The sequence below is a fragment of the Lissotriton helveticus genome, chromosome 5_1 (assembly GCF_964261635.1).
Source record: "Lissotriton helveticus chromosome 5_1, aLisHel1.1, whole genome shotgun sequence".
Classification (NCBI taxonomy): Eukaryota; Metazoa; Chordata; class Amphibia; order Caudata; family Salamandridae; genus Lissotriton; species Lissotriton helveticus.
Genome location: NC_136065.1, coordinates 1156607243 through 1156627314, shown reverse-complemented (window position 1 = coordinate 1156627314; position 20072 = coordinate 1156607243). Strand labels below are relative to the sequence as shown.

At 46.8% G+C, this 20072-nt stretch overlaps 1 protein-coding gene across 4 annotated transcripts in view; it reads left to right on the top strand.

The window, feature by feature from the left end:
• GPAM (glycerol-3-phosphate acyltransferase, mitochondrial) overlaps nt 1–20072 on the top strand; it is a 244005-nt gene that overhangs the window by 166839 nt on the left and 57094 nt on the right. For all 4 annotated transcript variants that reach the window (XM_078643773.1, XM_078643774.1, XM_078643772.1 and 1 more), the window contains exon 14: nt 11681–11751. In XM_078643773.1, coding sequence (XP_078499899.1) covers nt 11681–11751 — 71 coding nt within the window. The remainder of the gene's footprint in view (nt 1–11680; nt 11752–20072) is intronic.

Here is a 20072-nt window from a genome sequence, read left to right as displayed (position 1 = left end):
TCGAGCAAGTCTCTTTTCTACGAGTCCTTGCTCCATCAATCTCCTCTCTGATGACATTTTGAGCATCACAAAATTACCCATCCCAATCAGATGCCAACTTAAGCACATCTCAGTTTCTTTTCCTTCTTTATCCCATCTTTGTTTTCTAAATCTTCCATCCTTTTATATAATTTTCCTTTCCTCCATCTGAATCTCCTCATACTTTCTTTTCTTTACTTTTCAATTCACTTCATACCTTCCCTTTCCTTTGTTCCTGCAACATTTGCACCAAATCATTATTGTTAAATCTATTATTGTTATACCAACTAATGGAAGAATTATTTGACCTAAAATACTTTTCCCTAATCTAGAAAACCATGTCCCTATTGAAGAAATACTTTTTGTTAGTCTTTCCCATACACTGTCAACCTCCAGTGGTTTCAAGTCTTCTTGAAGTTTTGTAATATTCTTTATATACCCTCTAATTTCCTTAATTTTATCAAGAATGTATGTGCAACAATGTTGATCTTTCAACATTCTACAGACTCCACTCCCTTTGGCCAATAAAATATCAAGAGAAAGTCGTTTTTTTTAAAACCATAGACCTCATTGCAACCATTTTTGTATTTATCATCAAGAAACCCCCAGCAGTATCAGTCGAGAGACGATCAACTACTGTTGGCAATTTACAGATTCTATGTGAATTCAAAATGACTCCCACTGAAGGTATCAATGCACCAACTATGTCACCTACTATTTCTGAAAAACTAGCTCTCTTTCTTCGTGTCAGTTCATTAGTGTTTTCATTGCGTCCAGTTTCTTTTTACATGATAGATCTTCGGAAATACTATCCTAAAAAAGCAACTTCCAAACCACCGTGCAGGCAACTTATAATAAGCATTATTCCCACACACGTAGTAAACCCCAGGAAATACTGGATCAGTTCCTCCTTTTAGTCCCCAACCTCCCAAAATTAGGAAGTTTTGTTCACATTCACTGGAACCAATAAATACATTATTATAGTCTGTCTTTAACCAATGGAGGCAGTTTTTCCCATTCTTCTCAAAGTCCAGGGAAATTGCAGTATTGCTCAAATTCCCTCTTTCCCAGCCCATGGAGGTACATGGGTTTTCTGTTCAGCAGCTTTCTTTGGGAAATCCTGTCTCCTTTGCTCAACTAAATTCAAAAACACTTTATCTTCTTCACGTAATATACATGTTAAATTATTCTTGTGAGCCTTGACTAAATCTATTGATTTCAATGTTAAGAAAAATGCACCCATAAACCGTGCAGCTTGGCTACTGAGTACTGGATTCATATTCTATCGAATAGGAAGTTCTGAAAATACTACATCTAAGTTTGAATAATAATACTGAAGTTTTCCTGTTGCATAAAATAGACTTTCTAAAACACTACATGATATACCATATGTTAAAGGTAAGTGATGATATGTAACTTCCTCTGATACTGAGGCTTATACTGAGGCTGGTAATTTCATACAAACATAGCAATCCCTAATCTCCATTGTATTTACATATTGAAATAACAACTTGATGAAGACACTTAAAGGCGTATCATTATCTGAGACTGTGATGAAAATCGATCTCATCTGCTGCTTCTAATTCTACTCTATCTCCTTTTATTGTAGCTATCTTTCCACTATTAACCTTATCATTCTTTCTATTGGTTATCATCAAATAAGGAACTGCCACTGGTAGAAATATCCATACTGTAATCACTAATAAAAATCACAGTGCAATGTCTGTTCAATTTTGAAGGTTTCACAGATTAATCAAATTATTTCATTATTAAAATGAGGTCCTCTATCTGATTCCAAAGTGACTGGGAAACCAAAATGAGGGATAGGTTCCCTCAACAGTAATTTAGCAACTGTGAGGCTGTCATTTCTCCTAGTGGGATATGCCTCTACCCATCGTGAAAATAAACACACTATAACAAGGATGTACTTAATTCCATTGCTTGGAGGCAACTTCATGAAGTCAAGGTGCAGTCTCGTGAAGGGTCCTTCTGCCTTCCCAATGTTTCCCCAACTGACCACTGTTATCCTGCCTGGATTCAGCTACTAACAAATCAAGCATCTCCGGCAGAGGCTCTCTGTGACTACCCTGAACTTCGGATTGTACCAATTCTGTCTGAATAGCCTAATCATTGCATCCCTGCCAACATGTGTTTTCCCTATGATACATTCTTGCCATATGAGAGAGCAAACAATCTGGCATGACTGGTCTGCCATCAATGTATACCCATACATCATCTTCTGACCTTCTTTCACAACCTGACTTTATCCAGATTTCTTTTTCATTGGCCTTGTCTTCATCTTGCAACTTTCTAACCCCATCCCATGTTTCTAGAGCCGAGAAAAACATAAGTTGGCAGCTGATATCACTTGTTTCAATCTTTCTATCTGAAAGAAACACGTTAGTTAGATTCCTTCCCTTAGAATAACCCCCAGGCGTCAGACTGGATCCGGAAAATTTTGCGTAGCAGTACCCTTGCGTGTCCATAGGCGTCGTCTGCGGCTCCGCGTCCGTCGTCTGCATCTTTGGCGCCGGGATGACGTCGTCGGAGTACTTAGACGCCGCCCTCGCGCACTGACGTCAGTTCTTTTTCCGCGCCAGCTAGCGCAGGTCCGGAGAAAGCAGTACCTTAGTCATTTTTTGACTAAAACTTTTAGGATCTTTTTGATCTCTTCTCGAGTCTCACGACTCTCGGTGCCGGTAGGGAATGCCCGGGTTCAAGCCTTGTACCGACTGCAACCGACAGATGTCGGTTACCGATCCCCACCGCCGGTGCCTGTATTGCCTTGGGGCCGACCACGATGACCAGTCGAAGGCTAGGCGGGAGAGGTCCCGCAAGCGCCTCGAGCTCTGGCAGTTGGCCCCGTGCCGCTCGAGGTTCCGGTCCAGGAGGGGGACGAGGGACCAGTCGCGGGGCCACAGTCATCGCAGCTCGACGAGTCGACCCTATTCTTCGGGCTCCAAGTCCTCAGGTAAGAGGCACAAGGAGTCGAAGAGACGCCATCGCTCTTCTGACTCCCCCCGACGCTCGCGCGACGCGGCCGGGGGTTCGGGCGACACGGCCTCCACGGCTCCGCCGGAGCTGCGGCCAGCTCCATACCCGCCGATCCCTGGGCTGAACAGGATGCCGGAGGAGATCGAGGCCTTCCTCATGGCTATGAGGTCCCTCTCTCCTCTGTCGGGTCCCGCGGTGCCTTCGGGCCCCACGCCCCCGACTGGGAGTCCAAGCGGGCTGGGTGCTCCGTCTCCGGCGCAGTCGGGTGCTTCGGCCCCGGCGCTGTCGGCAACTTCGGTCCCGACGCCGCAGGCTCCAGCTGGATCCGGTTCCGGATCCGGTTCGCCGCTGGTCAACCTCACGACCCCGCCGGCGACGACCCCCAGGGTGTCGCCCCCGGCGCCGTCTCCGCACGACGCCGTCCCTGATCCCTCTCTCGGTCCGGATCCGGTGTCGACCGACGCCGCATTTGACGCCGGCTAAAGCACCTTTCTTCTTTGATCCGGCTCAGTCCTTTGACTCTGAGTTTCAGGAGATGGAGGACGAAGGGGATTGGGAGGGGTCTGAAGACCCTCTGACACGGGAGTGTCATTCCTTCCAGGACTGGACAGAGGAGCTAGGGGAGGCCAGTGGTCTTGATACCTCCCCTGACACTGGCTTTGTCTCCCCTCCTACCGTGGCTACGGAGGTGGGGGCTGCTTATAGTGTGGTGCTGACGCGGGCAGCCAAGGCCTTGGCGCTTACGCTCCCCGTTGCTACTGTGAGGTCTAACATCCTCACTGAGATCCTTAAACCGCAGACTGGCGCTCCGGAGCCTTTACTGCCGTTTGATGAGGCTCTCATGGAAGTCCTGTTGGGCACCTGGTCAAGGCCCGCTACAGGCCCCCCCTGTAGATAGAAAAGTCGCCAGGCGCCACTGCCCAGCTCCGGGCGACACTAGCTTCCTGTCCACCCACCCCACCCCGAGAGTCTGGTTACTCAGGCCTCTACTTCCCTATCCGCATTCCTGACTGCTCGTCCTGATCGGGAATCCAAGAGGTATGAGCAGTTTGGTAAGAAGCTGTTCTCGTCCCTTAGCTGCGGACTGCGGGCAGTCAACACTGCTTGCCTCTAGGGCCGTTATACCCACTCTCTGTGGGATACGGTTGCGGCCGTGCTGCCAGAGTGTCCGGAGGGGGCCCGGGCAAAACTCGCTCAAGCTCTCGCGGAGGGACGAGACGCAGCTCGGTACTCTATATGATGTGGACTGGATACCACGGACTCGCTGGGAAGGGCGATGTCAATGATGGTGGCGGTTCGCCGTAACGCCTGGCTGAGGTCTGCCAACTTTTCGGCCGATATCCAGAACACCCTCATGGACATGCCGTTTGATGGCAGCCACCTCTTTGGTGGCAAGGTAGATCATGCGCTTGAACGTTTCAAGGACACCAGGGCTACAGCCAAGTCCTTGGGCCTCTCTGGGAAGCATCAGCAGCAGTCTGCCTTTCGCTCCTTTCGTGGCCAAGGAAGGGGCGCCCCTTCACGCCCTGCCAGCCACGGGCCGCAGTCTAACATCCAGCGCGGCAGCGGGGGTGGTAACCACCGTGACAGTGCCAGGGGACAACGGCGCGGCCAGTCCACATCTACTCCTGCAGCATCCGCCTTAAAGCCCTCCTAGTCCGAGGTTTCAGGCCCATTTAACGCCAGTGGGCGGCAGGGTCCGCCATCACCTCCCTCACTGGCGTACCATCACTTCGGACAGGTGGGTGCTGCAGATCGTCCGAAGGGGCTACTCCCTCCCCTTCGAAGCAAACCCCTCCAGCCATGCCACTGCAGTACCACCGCATGTCGGGGGATCACTTGCAACTTCTGCAAGAGGAAGTGTCGGCCCTCTTGGCCAAGAGGGCCATCGAGCGCGTTTCTGGGCCAGAAGTAGGGTGTGGTTGCTATTCCCACTACTTTCTGGTACCCAAGAAGGGCAAAGGGGGCCTACGCCCTATCTTGGACCTATGGAACGTCAACGGAAGGAGAAGTTCAAGATGTTGACTCTGGCTCAGGACTTAGCTGCCCTGGACTCCGGAGACTGGATGGTAGCGTTGGACTTGCAGGACGCGTATTTCCACATCCCCGTCCTGCCGGCCCACCGGCGTTACCTGCGGTTCATGGTCTGCCACGAGCACTTCCAGTTCACCGTGCTCCCCTTTGACCTTACCAGCGCCCCACGGGTGTTCACGAAAGTGATGGTGGTGGTCGCAGCTCATCTGCGCAGGTTAGGGGTGTGAGTCTTCCCCTACCTCGACGACTGGTTGTTGAAGGCGAGCTCGCCCCAGACAGTCGTCAGCCACCTTCAGACTACGGCCGACCTCCTGCACTTGCTGGGGTTTTCCATCAATGTGCCGAAGTCACACCTGTGTCCCTCTCAAAGGCTCCTCTTCATCGGAGCGGTTCTGGATTCCGAGCAGTTTCGTGTTTATCCTCCCGAACAGCGGGTTCGGGATATTCAGGCTCTGATTCCGATCTTTCAGCCTTTATCCCGGGTCTCGGTCAGGTTGACGCTGCGGCTTCTGGGGCTGATGGCCTCCTGCATCCTGCTAGTGCAAATGCCAGATGGCATATACAGGCTCTGCAGTGGGACCTGAAGTTCCAGTGAGCACATCATCAGGGCAACCTGTCCGATCATATCCAGATCTCGGAGGGCACTGTACGACAATTACAGTGGTGGCTCACGAATCGCGATTGGGTCAGCGGCAGATCCCTCTCCCTTCTCCAACCGGAGCACTTAGTTGTGACGGATGCGCCCTCTGGGCTGGGGTCGCCACATGGGAGAGGCAGAGATCAGAGGCTTCTGGTCTCCGGCGGAGTCCCGGCTCCATATCAACCTTTTGGAGCTTTGGGCAATCTGACTTGCACTGAAGGCATTCCTTTCCTCTGTCTGGGGGAGTGTAGTGCAGGTGTTCACGGACAACACCACCGCCATGTGGTATTGCAACAAACAGTGCGGGGTGGGGTCGTGGACCCTGTGTCAGGAGGCTCTGCTCCTCTGGACATGGCTGGAACATCAAGGCATTACCTTGGTGGTTCAACACCTGGTAGGTTCTCTGAACGCCAGGGCGGATTAACTCAGCCGCAGGTGCTTGATGGACCACGAATGGCATCTGAACTCTGATGTGGCGCCAGGTCTCTTTCTGCAGTGGGGAAAGCCTTGGTTAGATCTATTCGCCACCGAAGAGAACGTGCAATGTCATCAGTTCTGCGTGTTGGAATTTTCAAGGCGGCACTCGTTTGGCGATGCTTTTCGTCGCGAGTGGAGTTGCGGTCTGTTGTATGCCTTTCCGCCTATACCACTTCTGCCCAGAGTGCTGAAGATGATCAGGCGCGACCGGGCCCAAGTCATCCTTGTGGTTCCGGATTGGGCACGAATATATTGGTATCCCGAGCTACTCAGCATGGCGATTGATCCCCCTATCCGACTGCCTCTTCGGGAGGATCTTCTGTCGCAGCACCCGAACCTGTCCAGCCTCCACCTCCAAGCGTTGAGATTGAGCGGCGACAGTTGACGACTTTCGATCTTCCTCGCAAAGTCTGTGATGTCATTCTGGCAGCCAGGCATCCCTTCACTAAAACGGTATACGCCTGCAGGTGGACAAATTTGTGGCATGGTGCACAGCAACGGCTGTGGATCCCCTCTCTGCCCCTCTTTCTGAGGTCCTTTTGTTCCTTCTATCGTTGGCCCAGCAGGGCTCTGCTCTGGGCACTATCAAAGGTTATCTTTCGGCCATCTCCACCTTTCTACAGCTTCCAGATTTTAACTCCCCAGTTGTTAACTGTTTCCTGAAAGGCATTACACACACGTTTCCTCCCGTGCCGTTCATAATGCCGCAATGGGACTTAAATCTTGTCTTGACCTATCTGATGTGCGCTCCCTTTGAGCCCCTTCATAACTGTCCTTTACGTCTTCTCACTCTAAAGACTGCTTTCCTGGTAGCTATCACCTCTGCCAGAAGAGTGAGTGAGCTTCAGGCTCTTTCTTCTAAACCTTCTTTCCTTTTTGTTCATCCGGACAAGGTGGTTCTAAGGACCCTTCCTTCTTTCCTGCCAAAGGCTGTCACGCCCTTCCACATCGGGCAGACCGTCACTTTGCCCTCCTTCTTTCCACCTCCGCATCCTTCGAAAGAGGAAGAGAGGCTCCACCGACTGGACTCCTGGGGATATTCTAAGGTAAGGAATTTATCAGTAACTAATGTCTCTCACAGACATATCGTTATACAAGTAGTAACTCGTGCGATGAGTAACCTCACTGCAGTGTGGCTTTTGTGACCACCCGCTATTTATTCCCCAGCATTTTTCCGGACAACATAAAACAGGACGCTACTCCTTTTTGTTAAACATTAATCAATATTCAAAAACTCAAAAATCAATATTTATCACCAAACTCGACAATAATAACCGTAGCTTTGCTACCAGAAAACTGTTCCAGCTGCGAACCAACAACAGATAATCCAATACCATATCCTCTTCGATGCAGCGCGATTTCTCCTACTGTTCCAGAGAATTCCGAATGTGCAGAAAATGGACGGCCCCCAGCTGTGATGGCCGGGGGCCGTCCGACGCACCGAAGAGGTTAAACTCACCTGGGAGCATAAACACACACACTTAGTTGAGTAAACTGCTGGAGTCAAAGTTTTATACCTTTCTTGACAGTTTTTTCAATATTAGTACTTCACTACTCCTTACTAATCTTTCACTAATCTAAAAGTTCTTTCCTCTGGTTAATGGACCATTAATTGAACAAGTTGATGGCGAAATGACATAAGTTAACTTATTCTTTACTTAATGTAAATAACCACAGACTCTGGAAAGGTTTAAATCTTTATCTAAATTTCAAAATGCATGTGAACCATCTCAAATACACAATGCTGTCACCATCAAACTCAGGAGAGAAAATTCAATTAGACACATACTTTGGATTCACGCAATGATCAATTCTCAGAAAGGTCAGATAGAAAAGAACATCTGCAAGTAGCACGAAATTACAGTTACCATGGATGGTGTGAAGACCAACCCCCTGGCCAAAGGGCTGGTGAGGGTCCCCCGGGATCGATAAGGCAAGCAAGGCTTCACGACAGGAATCAGGACAGGATAGATGACCTCTAGATTACCGGCAACTGCGTAGCACCCCTCTCTGACACACTCTTTCTCCTCAAGATTCTTCTGCCATCTTCTTTCTAATCCTAATAATTTAGGTTATCAGGCTCTGCATTCGATTCTTCATCAGCATCTCTCGCTACTCCGACAGCATCCGCGGTTCACAGCATCTCAGCATCGATGTTTAACTGACTAACTAACTAAAAGTATCTCAATTATACCTTTTGTTCTGAAATGTACCACTCTGTAATGTTTCAATATTGTAAAAATACTAAATCTAATTTTTCAGGCAAGGGAGGGGAAGGAAATCATCACACCATGCTTATGTCACTTTATTCTGTCGGGCCATTGTTCATAAACCCATCTCCTTAATTTTTATTCATGCTTTATTTTCCCACCTGCATTCACATTTCATCTGCAACAATTGTTAAAAGTCTAGCATATAAGCTCATGCATTTAAACAAAGAAGTGAAAGCGATTCTCATGGCCGATTTTACTTGATTTATTTTTTATTACTGTAATATAGTTGCTAGTCTGTATTATTGAGCACCTTGTGTTGGAATCACCTATATTTAGATTTTTTTTTTTTTATTCCTGTACCTGCTTCCGTCATGTGCCATGTAAAGCTCTCTGATACCTGCAAGGGTCTTGGTTGCGCTATATAAAACCTTCACATAAATAAATAAATAAATACATACAAATGTAAGCTTTTCACTGCCGGTTCGCAGGCTCAGGCACTCTGCGTCCTTGTCCTCTTCCCGACCCTTATATCCTCTTTCCGGGTTGACTTTCAGTTGTCGTGCGCGATTATCATGTGACTCAGCTCACTCCAGTCATACACGAGAGGCCTAAATGCGCACTAGTGATAAAGTAAGAAAGACCGATAATACTTTTAAAAATAAATGGTTTCACTGTATACCAATCATCTTTACTCTATCCCAATTTATTTATTAATTCTTTCCCCTCATTAGCATTAGAAAAATCACTCGATTTTAGTTTCAAGCAAGCTGATGCAAAACGTGTGAGTCTTCTAGACTCCATATTAGTACCTTCTGCTCATACGCAATAATTTTCCTCTAAGCGGAAGCTCGTCATACTGCGTAGATGCTAGTTAACACATGCTCAATAAAGATTTCCCGTCTAATGCCATTTTAGTAATATGTCCAAGTTATTAACTTTAGTAAACACATATGCAAGCTTCACTAACATGCATGTTGGTGTGGTGCACATTAGTTTTACACAAAACAAATTTTAATACTTATTAGTGAGTTAAAAGAGCAGATTGCTTTCGAGCAAGTCTCCTTTCTACGAGTCTTTGCTCCATCACACAGACTCGCCCAGCTTTCTCTCTACCTCCCTTGGTAGCTTGTCCTGCTCACCGCATTCTTCCTCCGAAGGCTTTGTCAACTCCTCCACATTGTCTGTTCCGTCCACGCCTGCTCCCTCTTGACTGCACTCTCATCGCTCTCTGCCTCCTGCTGCTTGAGACACTTCGCCGGTGATGTTATCCCATTTTTACTACATTGCGCACCTCTTTCTCATTGGTTTTAAATGCGGCGGCCTTGTTGGAGTGCCCGCTTCCGTCGTCACCTTTGTTACACACTCCATGTAAAGTTTCCTCTTACTATCCTTTATTTTGCCCAAATGGGACCTCAAACTTATTCTCAAATTCCTTATGTGTTCCACATTTGAACAATTGCATAGTTGACCTTTGAGGATCCTAACCTTTAAGACTGTCTTTCTAGTCACTTTTATGCCAGCCAGGTGTATTATTGAGTTACATGTCACCTCCATTTATGTCTTTATTCCACGACAAGCTGGTGCTGAGAGCCAGGGCTGCCTCCCTGCAAATAGTGGTTACCCCCTTCAACCTAGAACAGTCCATTACCCTTTCAGCGTTCTATCCTCCTACAAATCCAAAGGAGGAGGAAGAAAGGATTCACTGTCATGATCTCAAGAGGTGGTGAGCGTCTATGTGGACATAACCTATAAGTTCAGGTATGGGATATATTGGAAGAGTGATTGGCAAATCAGTGCATAGGTGGACCTTGTCAGGATGGATAATTCTGTGCATAAAGAACTTCTTCGCCATGGCTCAGAAGGAGCCACCAGAAGGTGTGTGTACTCATTCCACCCGAGACAAGTCTTCCAGGCAAGAGGCATGCCAGTTGCAGAAATTTGCAAAGCGGCAACCTGGGCATCCCTCTACACCTTTGCAAAGCATTATTGTTTTGATTTTGAAGTGATTAGGGAAAGTCACTTCGCTTGCTAGGTGCTTCAAGATTTCTTGGTGTAACCAATTATGCACCCACCTCCTAGTGGGAGGTCTGCTTGCTTCGGAATCCATTCAAATGGTTAGGAAAATGCAGGTAGAAGTATCCATCAGAAGAAAGTTACTTTATAGTATCCACCAGAAAGAACTGTACTGAAGCCAAGTACATTTTTTGTTTGCTAAAGTGTATTTTTGTCTGGCACCTCTGCCCCATTGACTGAGACTTCATTAGAAAACATTACATTAACCCCTTCGGTGCTGATGAAGGCTCCCAGTCGTCATCAGTTACGGTGGGCGTGTGCTGATGACGGCCGGGAGCCGTCATGACCACACCCGCGATCGGAATGTGCCGCACAGGCGCAGAATTCCGGCCGCGGCGGAGGGGTTAATATGGGAGACCTGTACCTTGTGTTAACTGAGAGCACCCCGTAGACGGACATTAGCCAATGGGATTAATGCATTAGAAAATCGAATCTGTTGTTATTAAATGCTAAAAACGCTTTTGGGGTCGTCTTTCAGCCCCACAATGTCTTTATATTTTTTGTGTATAATATTTGTATAGTTGTTTACTTATCAATAAATGTCCGTCTTTTTCTTTGAAGATCTGGTATGTGCTTGACATTGAGTACACAGAGGCAGCAGAGTTTTCCACTCTTGTCATACACTTTTACAAACTTCTGTGCGATACCTGCACCAACGTTCTTCAAAAGTTCATTTTAAATTGCTTAGAAGTATAATGGCATATTTAAAATACTTTGTGCATGTAAGTGAAGTTTTCATGCGCAAAAGTTTAATCAGTAGCCGAAATTCACAAATCCTATCCACTGAATCAAAATCTGCATAATTTGTTGTTCAGAGTAGGAACTTGTGTTTGCGAAAATCTGACAGGTGGACAGATTTTTCAGTCGTTTCTTTTGGGAGATGCAAAAATGGGAACTGTCTTGTTAGTGTCAAAACAGTTCCGAATAGAAGGCAAGTTTTTCATGAGAGTAAAGTTCTAGATTAATGTTGGACAATCTTCTGAATGGGAAGTTCTTAGTAACCTCAAATAGCATTCCACAACAGACCTTCCAATATGTTCAGATGCAGAATTTGTGGTAATCTGCCAGTGTCATTGCGCCAATGTGCCAATGTGTTAATTGAGCTCAGCCTTTCACCTGGAAAAAAAAATATTTAAGTTTGCGGATGTTGTACATGTGCCTTTGATAAAGGTATTGATGTGTATGTGATTTTAAATGTACTTTCCCTGTTATGTTTTTTCTGTGCACATAGCTGCTAACCAGTCCTGCGCTGTGATGTCCACGCACATTGTCGCATGCCTTCTACTATACCGGCATAGGCAGGTAAATTCCGGATGCTAATCAAAAAGAAATGACTCGTGTTCTTCCATCTGCAATGGATAAATGACCCTTTGTCCTATCAGCGAATTAGATGTGATTTAGTGCACAAAGTTGATTTATAAACTTCAATCCCAGCCACATACTTTTAAACCAGTTAAATCCTCAGTAAAAATTAAGAATACATATATAAATGCAAATTGACGAATATCAGAGTTGCATCTCCTGCTCTTAGCCGTTCTGTTTTTTAACAGTGTCTTGATTGCTAGTACCTTGTTTAAGATGCAGGTCATAGGTTTGAATTCCAATAGGCTGACTTCGCTTTTTTTCCATGTATGACATATTTAACAGTTATGATTGTTTTGGGTCATTATACCCATTGTTTCAACAGTGGGAGTCCAATTCACAAAGCCATTTCAGCATTTCTACGTTTATGATAAAAAAAGGCCCCCTTTTTGTCTGTTTGGTATACTAGCCCAACTGCATACAATTACACTGTAGTGGGATGGGTGTAGGAAAGTGCCCCTTTTTTTGCATGGTTACCCCCCACTTTTTACCTCACATCTGATGCAACCTGACTTGAGGTACCCTGGGTTCCTGCCAATCAGGCTCCCAGGGCCTGTGTTCTTTCCAAAAACTACTTTTATACCCACAATTGACACATCTCTGGCCATAGGTAAGCCCTTCGTAAAAGGTACCATGGGTATCCAGGGCACTGTGACCTGGGAAGTCTTCTAAGGGCTGCAGCACCTATTGAGCCACCCTTAGAGGCACTGTACCTTAACACCCACACACTGCCATTGCAGGCTGTGTGTTGTGGTGCAGAGAGCGTGAAGAGTCGACATGGCACACATTAGTGTGCGCCATGCCTACAACCCACTGCCTGAGGCCTATGTATGCCAACCCTCTAACAGGGTGCACTAGCCTCAGGTGAGGGTACAGTGGCTTGAGCCCTGTATCCCTACAGTGTATAAGTCCATTCTTGGACATTGTAAGTGTTGTAAAGCCATACAGAGTATATGGTCTGGGAGTTGATCATTACAAATTCCACAGCTCCATAATGGCTTTACTAAAACCTGGGAAGTTTGGGAGCAAACTTAAACCCACACTGATGCCAGTGTGGGATTTAATGTAAAATGCACTCAGAGGGCATCTAGATATGCCCCCTAAAAACAACCTGCCCTGGCATGGTTCCTGAATAGCCTCCCACCATTTGCCACCACCAGACAGGTTTGTGGACCCCTGGGTAGAGAGCCTCCGCTCTCCGGGTCTAGAAACAAAGCTCATCCTGGGCAAAGGTGTAATGACTCCTTCCCCAGGAAGGGGAAGCTTCAAAGGCCAGCTACCTTTGTGAGCTGTCCCAGCCTTTTGCTGCTCCCAGCAACTGGTTCCCACTGGTTCAGCCCTCCACTTTGGGCGGGAGAATCAGTGGGAAAACCAAGCTAGGAGAAGAGGTGCGCCTACCTTTGCTAACCCACCCCTCAGGCGGGGGAAGCGAAGTGAAGAACCCATCTCGGTCCCCACCATCTTGAAGATGAGGGGACCCAACCAATCAGGAAGAGGCTCATCCCCCCCCACTGAAGGGTGCAATAATAGGGGGTGTACCCACCCCAAGGAAGAGACCCATTGGTACCTACCTTCACACCCCTTTTACTGCCCCTAATTCTAGTATTTAGGGCCCAGCCTGAACCCTTCCGCCTCAGACTCGAGGAAGAAAGGACCGCAGAGCTGTGATAACCCAGAAAGAAGAGGACACCTACTGCTTTGGCCACAGCCCTTCCAGCCTGTCCCGACCTGCCTACCTCAAAGAGACTGGTGTGTCCAGCAACCAGCAGCCCCCCCAGAGCCTGGAGGACCTGCCCTGCAACCATCTTACATACATTGCTTAACCAAAGACTCCCAAGACCAGAACCCGTATCGAGGCGGTCCCGCAGCACTCTGCTCTCGGCCGCCACGGACCGAGTTCGAGTGGCCCAACACCCAGAGGAAGTCTCCTCTGCGATCCTGACCTAGGAACTGATAACCCCAGACCTTAATCAAGCTTCACGACAACACCTTCAGTCTCAACTGAAGGGCTCCCCTGACCACGACCAAATGCGGCAAGAAGACACCGACCGCGACCAAAGCTGTCTGAAGAGCCCAACCTCAGCCGTAGGCGGTCAGAAGAATTCGACGTCAAGACACCCCTGCACCTGATGCCACACAGCCTTGGGTAGCCCCACCAATGGTGTCCAGGCATCCCCCAAGATCCCAGCTTACCTCTCCAGCCAGTGGTCGCCTTCAGGAAGTCTCCCTGCCCGAGCCTGAAACCTCTTTTCCAAACCGAAGATCTCCATTGATATCAACTGGGTTCCCGACATTGCCTTGGCGTTCTGCACCCTGCCACCCCTGTGCCGCTGTTGGTGCAGCTCCTGAGCAGATAGTTGGCCCAGGCAGTGCTGGTCTTAACCCCTGGAGCTTTGCTCCCACACCTGAGTGGCCTGCTCGTAAGCAGTCCCTAACCAAGGGGCCCCATGGGCGAACATTGGCCCCTGCACCCGGCCGTCCTGTGTTGCTGGTGGTGCAGCTCGAGTACCAACCTAGACCTTGGTTATCCCAGCCCCCAGAGTTCACCAAATTTCATGCAGTAGTAGCTGCTCATCTCAGAAGACAACGTATAAATGTCTTCCCTTACCTGAACGACTGGCTTGTCAAAGTGGGCACTTACCATAACTGTTTTCTACACACTTGGGACAACCGTGCACCTACTTCACCAATTAGGTTTTACCATAAATGCACAAAAGTCTCACCTGTGTCCGGCACAAGTGCAATCTTATCTGGGAGCTTCCCTCAAAGCTCTAGCCACTCCCAATGTAGCCAGAATTCACAATATTCATGCCATACTATTACAATTCCAACACAACCGGGCATTACCAACCAGAGTCTTCATGCAACTGCTGGGAATGATGGCATCCTGCATTGCAATCGTACCTCATGCAAGGCTTCACATACATCCTCTGCAAGAATGTCTAGCGAGTCAGTGGAATCAGTCGCAGGGTCTATTAACTGATCTAGTGTTGGTGGACAGCCACACTCATTGCTCTCTGCAGTGGTGGAACCCTCAAAACTTAGCAAAAGGGCTGCCTTTCATAGACCCGATTCCACAGACTATACTGACAACAGACGCATCATTAACAGATTGGGGTGCCGTCTTCAACATTACACAGAACAGGGACTGTGGTCCAACAATCACACACGTCTCCACATCAACTACCTAGCATTGTTTCTAGCACTCAAAGCTTTTCTCGCCCAACTTGTAGGCAAGGCTGTCTTAGTTCGCACAGACAACACAACAGCAATGTACTACCTACAGAAACAGGGAGGGACTCACTCTCTCCAACTGTCACGTCTTGCACAAAGCATTTGGAATTGAAAGATTCACCACAAAATCTATCTCCTAGCAGAACATCTTCCAGGAGTAGACAATTGGATTACAGACCTGCTCAGCAGAGACAGGCAGCAAGTACACGAGTGGGAACTTCCCCCCTCAATTTCTTCTCCCCTTCTTTCTGGGGTTTTCCACAGATAATCTGTTTGCCACAGTAAACAATGCAAGTTGCCCAAGCTTCGCATCCAGGTTCCCACACCCAACATCCAAGGGGAATGCTCTATGGATTAATTGGTCAGGGATATTTGCTTACGCTTTTCCGCCTCTCCCACTAATTCCATTACTGGTTCTGAAGCTCAGGCAACTGTCCGTCACACTGATCTTAGTTACCCCCACATGGGCTCGTCAACCTTGGTGCACCACCCTGTTAGAATTCTCAGTGGTTCCTCATCAAACGCTACATCTCACACCCTGTCTCCTCACTCAGCGCCATGGAGAAAGCAGACATCCAAATCCCAGAGAACTCAACCTATCGATTTGGCTCCTGAAGTCAGAGTTTGGTTATTTACAACTGCCACCAGACTGTATGCATATTCTCAAAGAGGCTAAAAGACCTACTACTAGAGCATGCTATGCAGCAAAATGGAAATGGTTTGTTGTCTATTGTAACAACAACTATATCAATCCACTTGATGCTTCTGTACAGAACATAATTTGTTATCTGTTGCATTTACAGCAATGTGGACTAGCTTACACATCAATGTGTTATATCTAGCAGCTGTAGCTGCATACTTGCAAAATAGACATCACTTACCTCTGTTCAAAGTACCAGTGATTAAAGCCTTAATGGAAGGATTAAAGAGGGTGTTACCACCAAGAATTCCATCTGCTCCAGAGTGGGACTTAAACATAATCCTTACAAGGCTAATGGGTCCACCTTTTGAACCAATGCACAAATGTCAGTTACAATTCCTATGATGGAAAATTGCTTTCCTCATAGCGATAACCTCACTAAGGAGAGTTGGTGAACTTCAGGCATTAACTTCACAAAGATAGAGTGGTTCTTCGCACCAATCCTAAATTTCTTCTTAAAGTAGTTTCTGCTTTTCATATCAATCAGTTGAAGTACCTGTGTTCTTTCCTCAACCTAATTCTGTAGTTGAAGGAGCTCTGCACACACTTGATGTTAGACATGCTATACTTTACTGCATTGAAAGAACTACAGATTTTAGGAAAACAAAGCAAGTATTTGTTGCTTTTTCTTCACCTCACAAGGGCAATCGTACATCTAAGTCAGGTATTTCAAGATGGATTGTAATATGTATCCAAACATGTAATGTTAAAGCAAAGGGAACTTTGTAAGTACCCCCTAGAGCGCACTCTTCTAACAAAATAGGTGCTACTATGGCCTTCTTGGGAATATTTCCTTACCTGATATTTGTAAGGCAGTAACATGGTCTACACTGCACACATTCACCAAACACTATTGTGTAGATGTATTAGCAAGACAACAGGCAAATGTAGGTCAATCAGACTCTATTTCAAACAACTACAACTGCTACAGGTTAGCCACCGCTTTGGGAGTTTACTGCTATATAGTCTAAGCAAAGCATGTGATCTACAGCTCACATGCCTCGAACGGATAATGTTGCTTACCCAATAAGCATCTGTTCTTAGCATGTAGAGCTGTAGATTCACATGCGTCCACCCACCTCCCGGGTCTCCTATAGTTCTTAATTCACTTTCATACGCATGGACATCTCTATTCTACAGATATCAACTCCATTCTCACGCTCTGCGGGAAAACAATCTAACAGGGAAAACAATCTAACAATGGAGTTGATGCCCAAGCGCAATATCACCGAAAGGAGGAGTCACCTACCTTGTGGCTGGAAAGACTTCTTCGAACAAAGACAACTTGCAAATATCCGGACCCAACACTAGAGGGCAAGACTATGCAAAGCATGTAAATCTACAGCTCTCCATACCAAGAACAGATGTTTACTGGGTAAGTAACATTATTCTTCTCCCATAGTGACCCATGTTATGAGATTTTGAGCCTAAAATGTACTAAGTGTTGAACTGTTTTGTATAGGGAAAACAGTAACCATAAAGCCAAGAAAAGTCTTACTTACCGTGTATTATGAGATCCCTAGGTGTGGTATCTAGGCATACCATTCCCAGTACTCAATATAATCTGAAAGTAATCTTATAGTATCCTAAAAGTAATTACTGTGTCATTTAAACTGTTTTTTGAAACTATACCAACCTCTAATAACTTCAGATCCATTCCCAATTGTATTTCTGTGTAAAGGTTTACAATTGAAAGTATATTTTACCTACCTGTGCCAAGTCCTGCTTGGTTCTAGAAATAAATACAAGTATACTACCTTTTTTATGCTTACCCAATTGGTCAGTATTTTGTCTCCAAGTATGTGCAATCTCTCCTTGAGTGAGTGAGTGAGTACAATAAATGCCTAACACACCCTGTGGATAAGCACACCTGCTCGCCCACAGTACCACGAAGAGAGGTGTTAATACTTACCTAATTTAGCCTATGCTATACTTCTGTGAGCTCCCTGGACTCTGTGCCCGCTATACCGTACTTTGGTATAGGATATGCAGAGCCAGCTTCCTACAACGGGTATGATTCAAGTTGTTGTTTGCCATGCAAGTTTTGAGCGCCCACAAACTCATGAGGTTGGGGACATTCACAAACTCCCATCTGGCACCTTGGGAATGGTTTGAGATTTGCTGCAGCAAAGAGTGGAGTAAAAACTTCTATGGTGGGAAGAGTAATTGGACACCTCTGAACCTCGTGTTTTTCCCGTTTTTTTATTTTTATGGAAATGGATGTGAAGTTGTACAGCAGGGCCTTTTTCTTCAGTGCTTATTTTTAATTAGGACACCTATCAACCTACGACTAACACAGCTTTCCAGGCCTTTTACTGCTAGTGTTTTTCATTTAAAAAGCAAGAAATCTGCACCTGTTTTAGGACTACCTCGGAGATTTACTGCTTCTTTGTAAATCGTGCCATTTGACTCTTCATTTGTGGCATTTATCCAATATATTGCTCATCATCCTCATAATGACAACCATTATAATATAACACGTTGGCTGCAATGTTGATTCCCCTTTAGTTTGCAGTTGTTAGTGCAGATAGTCCTGAACTGTTGCAGAATGTGTTAACCAAGGAAAAGACAGGTTGGAATCCATTTCCTTGCATGTCTTTTGAAAAGACAAGTGACCGCAGTGAAAGAAATCCTTCATGGAAAAGCATTTTTTGTCTAAGGCGCATAGTTCTTGTTTCAGTCATATCTGATAGAAACATCTAGCCGCAGAGTCCTTACCTTTGAATTTCCCAGGCATCAAACTAGATCAGGAAGATTTTTCTTCTAGCAATACCCCTGCTTGGTGGTAGGAGGTGTTGGTCGGGTCCGCGTGACGTCGTGGTGTCATCCGCAATGGAATTGATGTCCACGTCGCCTAAATAGGCGCCACCTCGGTGCGCTGACGTCAGTTCTTCAATTTCCGCGCAAGTCGAGCACTGATCCGTGAAGCGAGCTAGCCTCTGTTACTTTTTGCCAGGATTTTTTTCGACTTTTGTTGATACTTTTTGGTGTGTAGGTACCATTGCCTAGAAAGACTTTGGGGTTCAAGCCGTGTGGCACCTGTCACCGCACCATGTTGGTGATGGACCCGCATTTGGTTTGTCTCTGGTGTCTAGAGCGCGACCACGACGCAGTCGTGCTCTGAATGCTGGGCCATGGAGCTGAAGTCTTTGAGGGAGTGGCACCGAAAGTGGTTTGCGGCCCAGTCATGGTCTTAAGAGCCAAACTTAAAATGGAAAGCCCCCCACCCCCCCAATTCGACTTCATAAAATCTATCACCCTCTTGGTGAACCCCTTTCCTTTGCCGAAGAACTATCGGACCTTCTAACTGAATCGCTACTTTCCAACTCCAAAAATCTCTTCCTAGGAGATCTTAACCTGCACTGGAATGAACCCGACGATCCTGCAATCAACCTTCTCAATAATCTTCTTGAGATTAGCGACCTCAAGCAACTTTGCCACTCCCTTACCTACGCCAAAGGAGCTATTCTGGACGCCATCATCTCAACCCTGATATGACATCCTTATCCAACATCATCCCATTCGACTGGTCTGACCACCATCTCATTCTGTTTAGGATCTCCCCTCCAGCCCCACCCGCCTCTATAAACAACAATAAAACTACAATTGTGACCAGAAATCTTAAGCAATTCCACCCCCCCCCCCCCCCCCCCCCCCCGCCGCACTGGAACATAAACTCCAATCCCAACTCAGTCTCTCCCCCCCCCCCCGCCCCCCCATCAAATGCAAATGAACTCACTGAGCACTTTAACAAAACTGTTTGAGGTTTTAGACCAACCTGCTCCTCTGAAAACGCTACAAAATGCCCTCTCTAAACCATGGTTTACCCTGGAACTTAATAAAGAAAGACGCTCACTGAGACTGGCTGAAAGAACACGGGGGCATATTATCAAGGCGGGCGAAATGAGATTATCGCCATTTTAGTGGCCGTTTTCGGCCGCAAAGCAGCGATAATTTTATCGCCCTATTAGCAAGCTGTCGCTAACAGCAGTTAGCGACAGCTTGTAGGCGATAGCTAGCGGTTTGGGGCCCGCTTTGCATGTTAACGATATTTATCGCTAATGACATGCAAAGTGGGCGTACCCAACCTGTTTGCGACTGAAAACCGTCGCTAACATCGCTATCGCCTATTATCAACGCAGGCGTAGCGATCAAAAAAAATTGCGCTATGCGCGAATATCGCCAAAACCTAACGCCTGCTTAGACCACTTCTTAGCCTGTATATCCAATGGGAGGTGGATATTCAGGTAAAGTCCCTATTAGCGATAATGCGTGAATATCGCTGTATTTCCAGCGATATTCACGCATTTTGCCGCTATCACCGGAT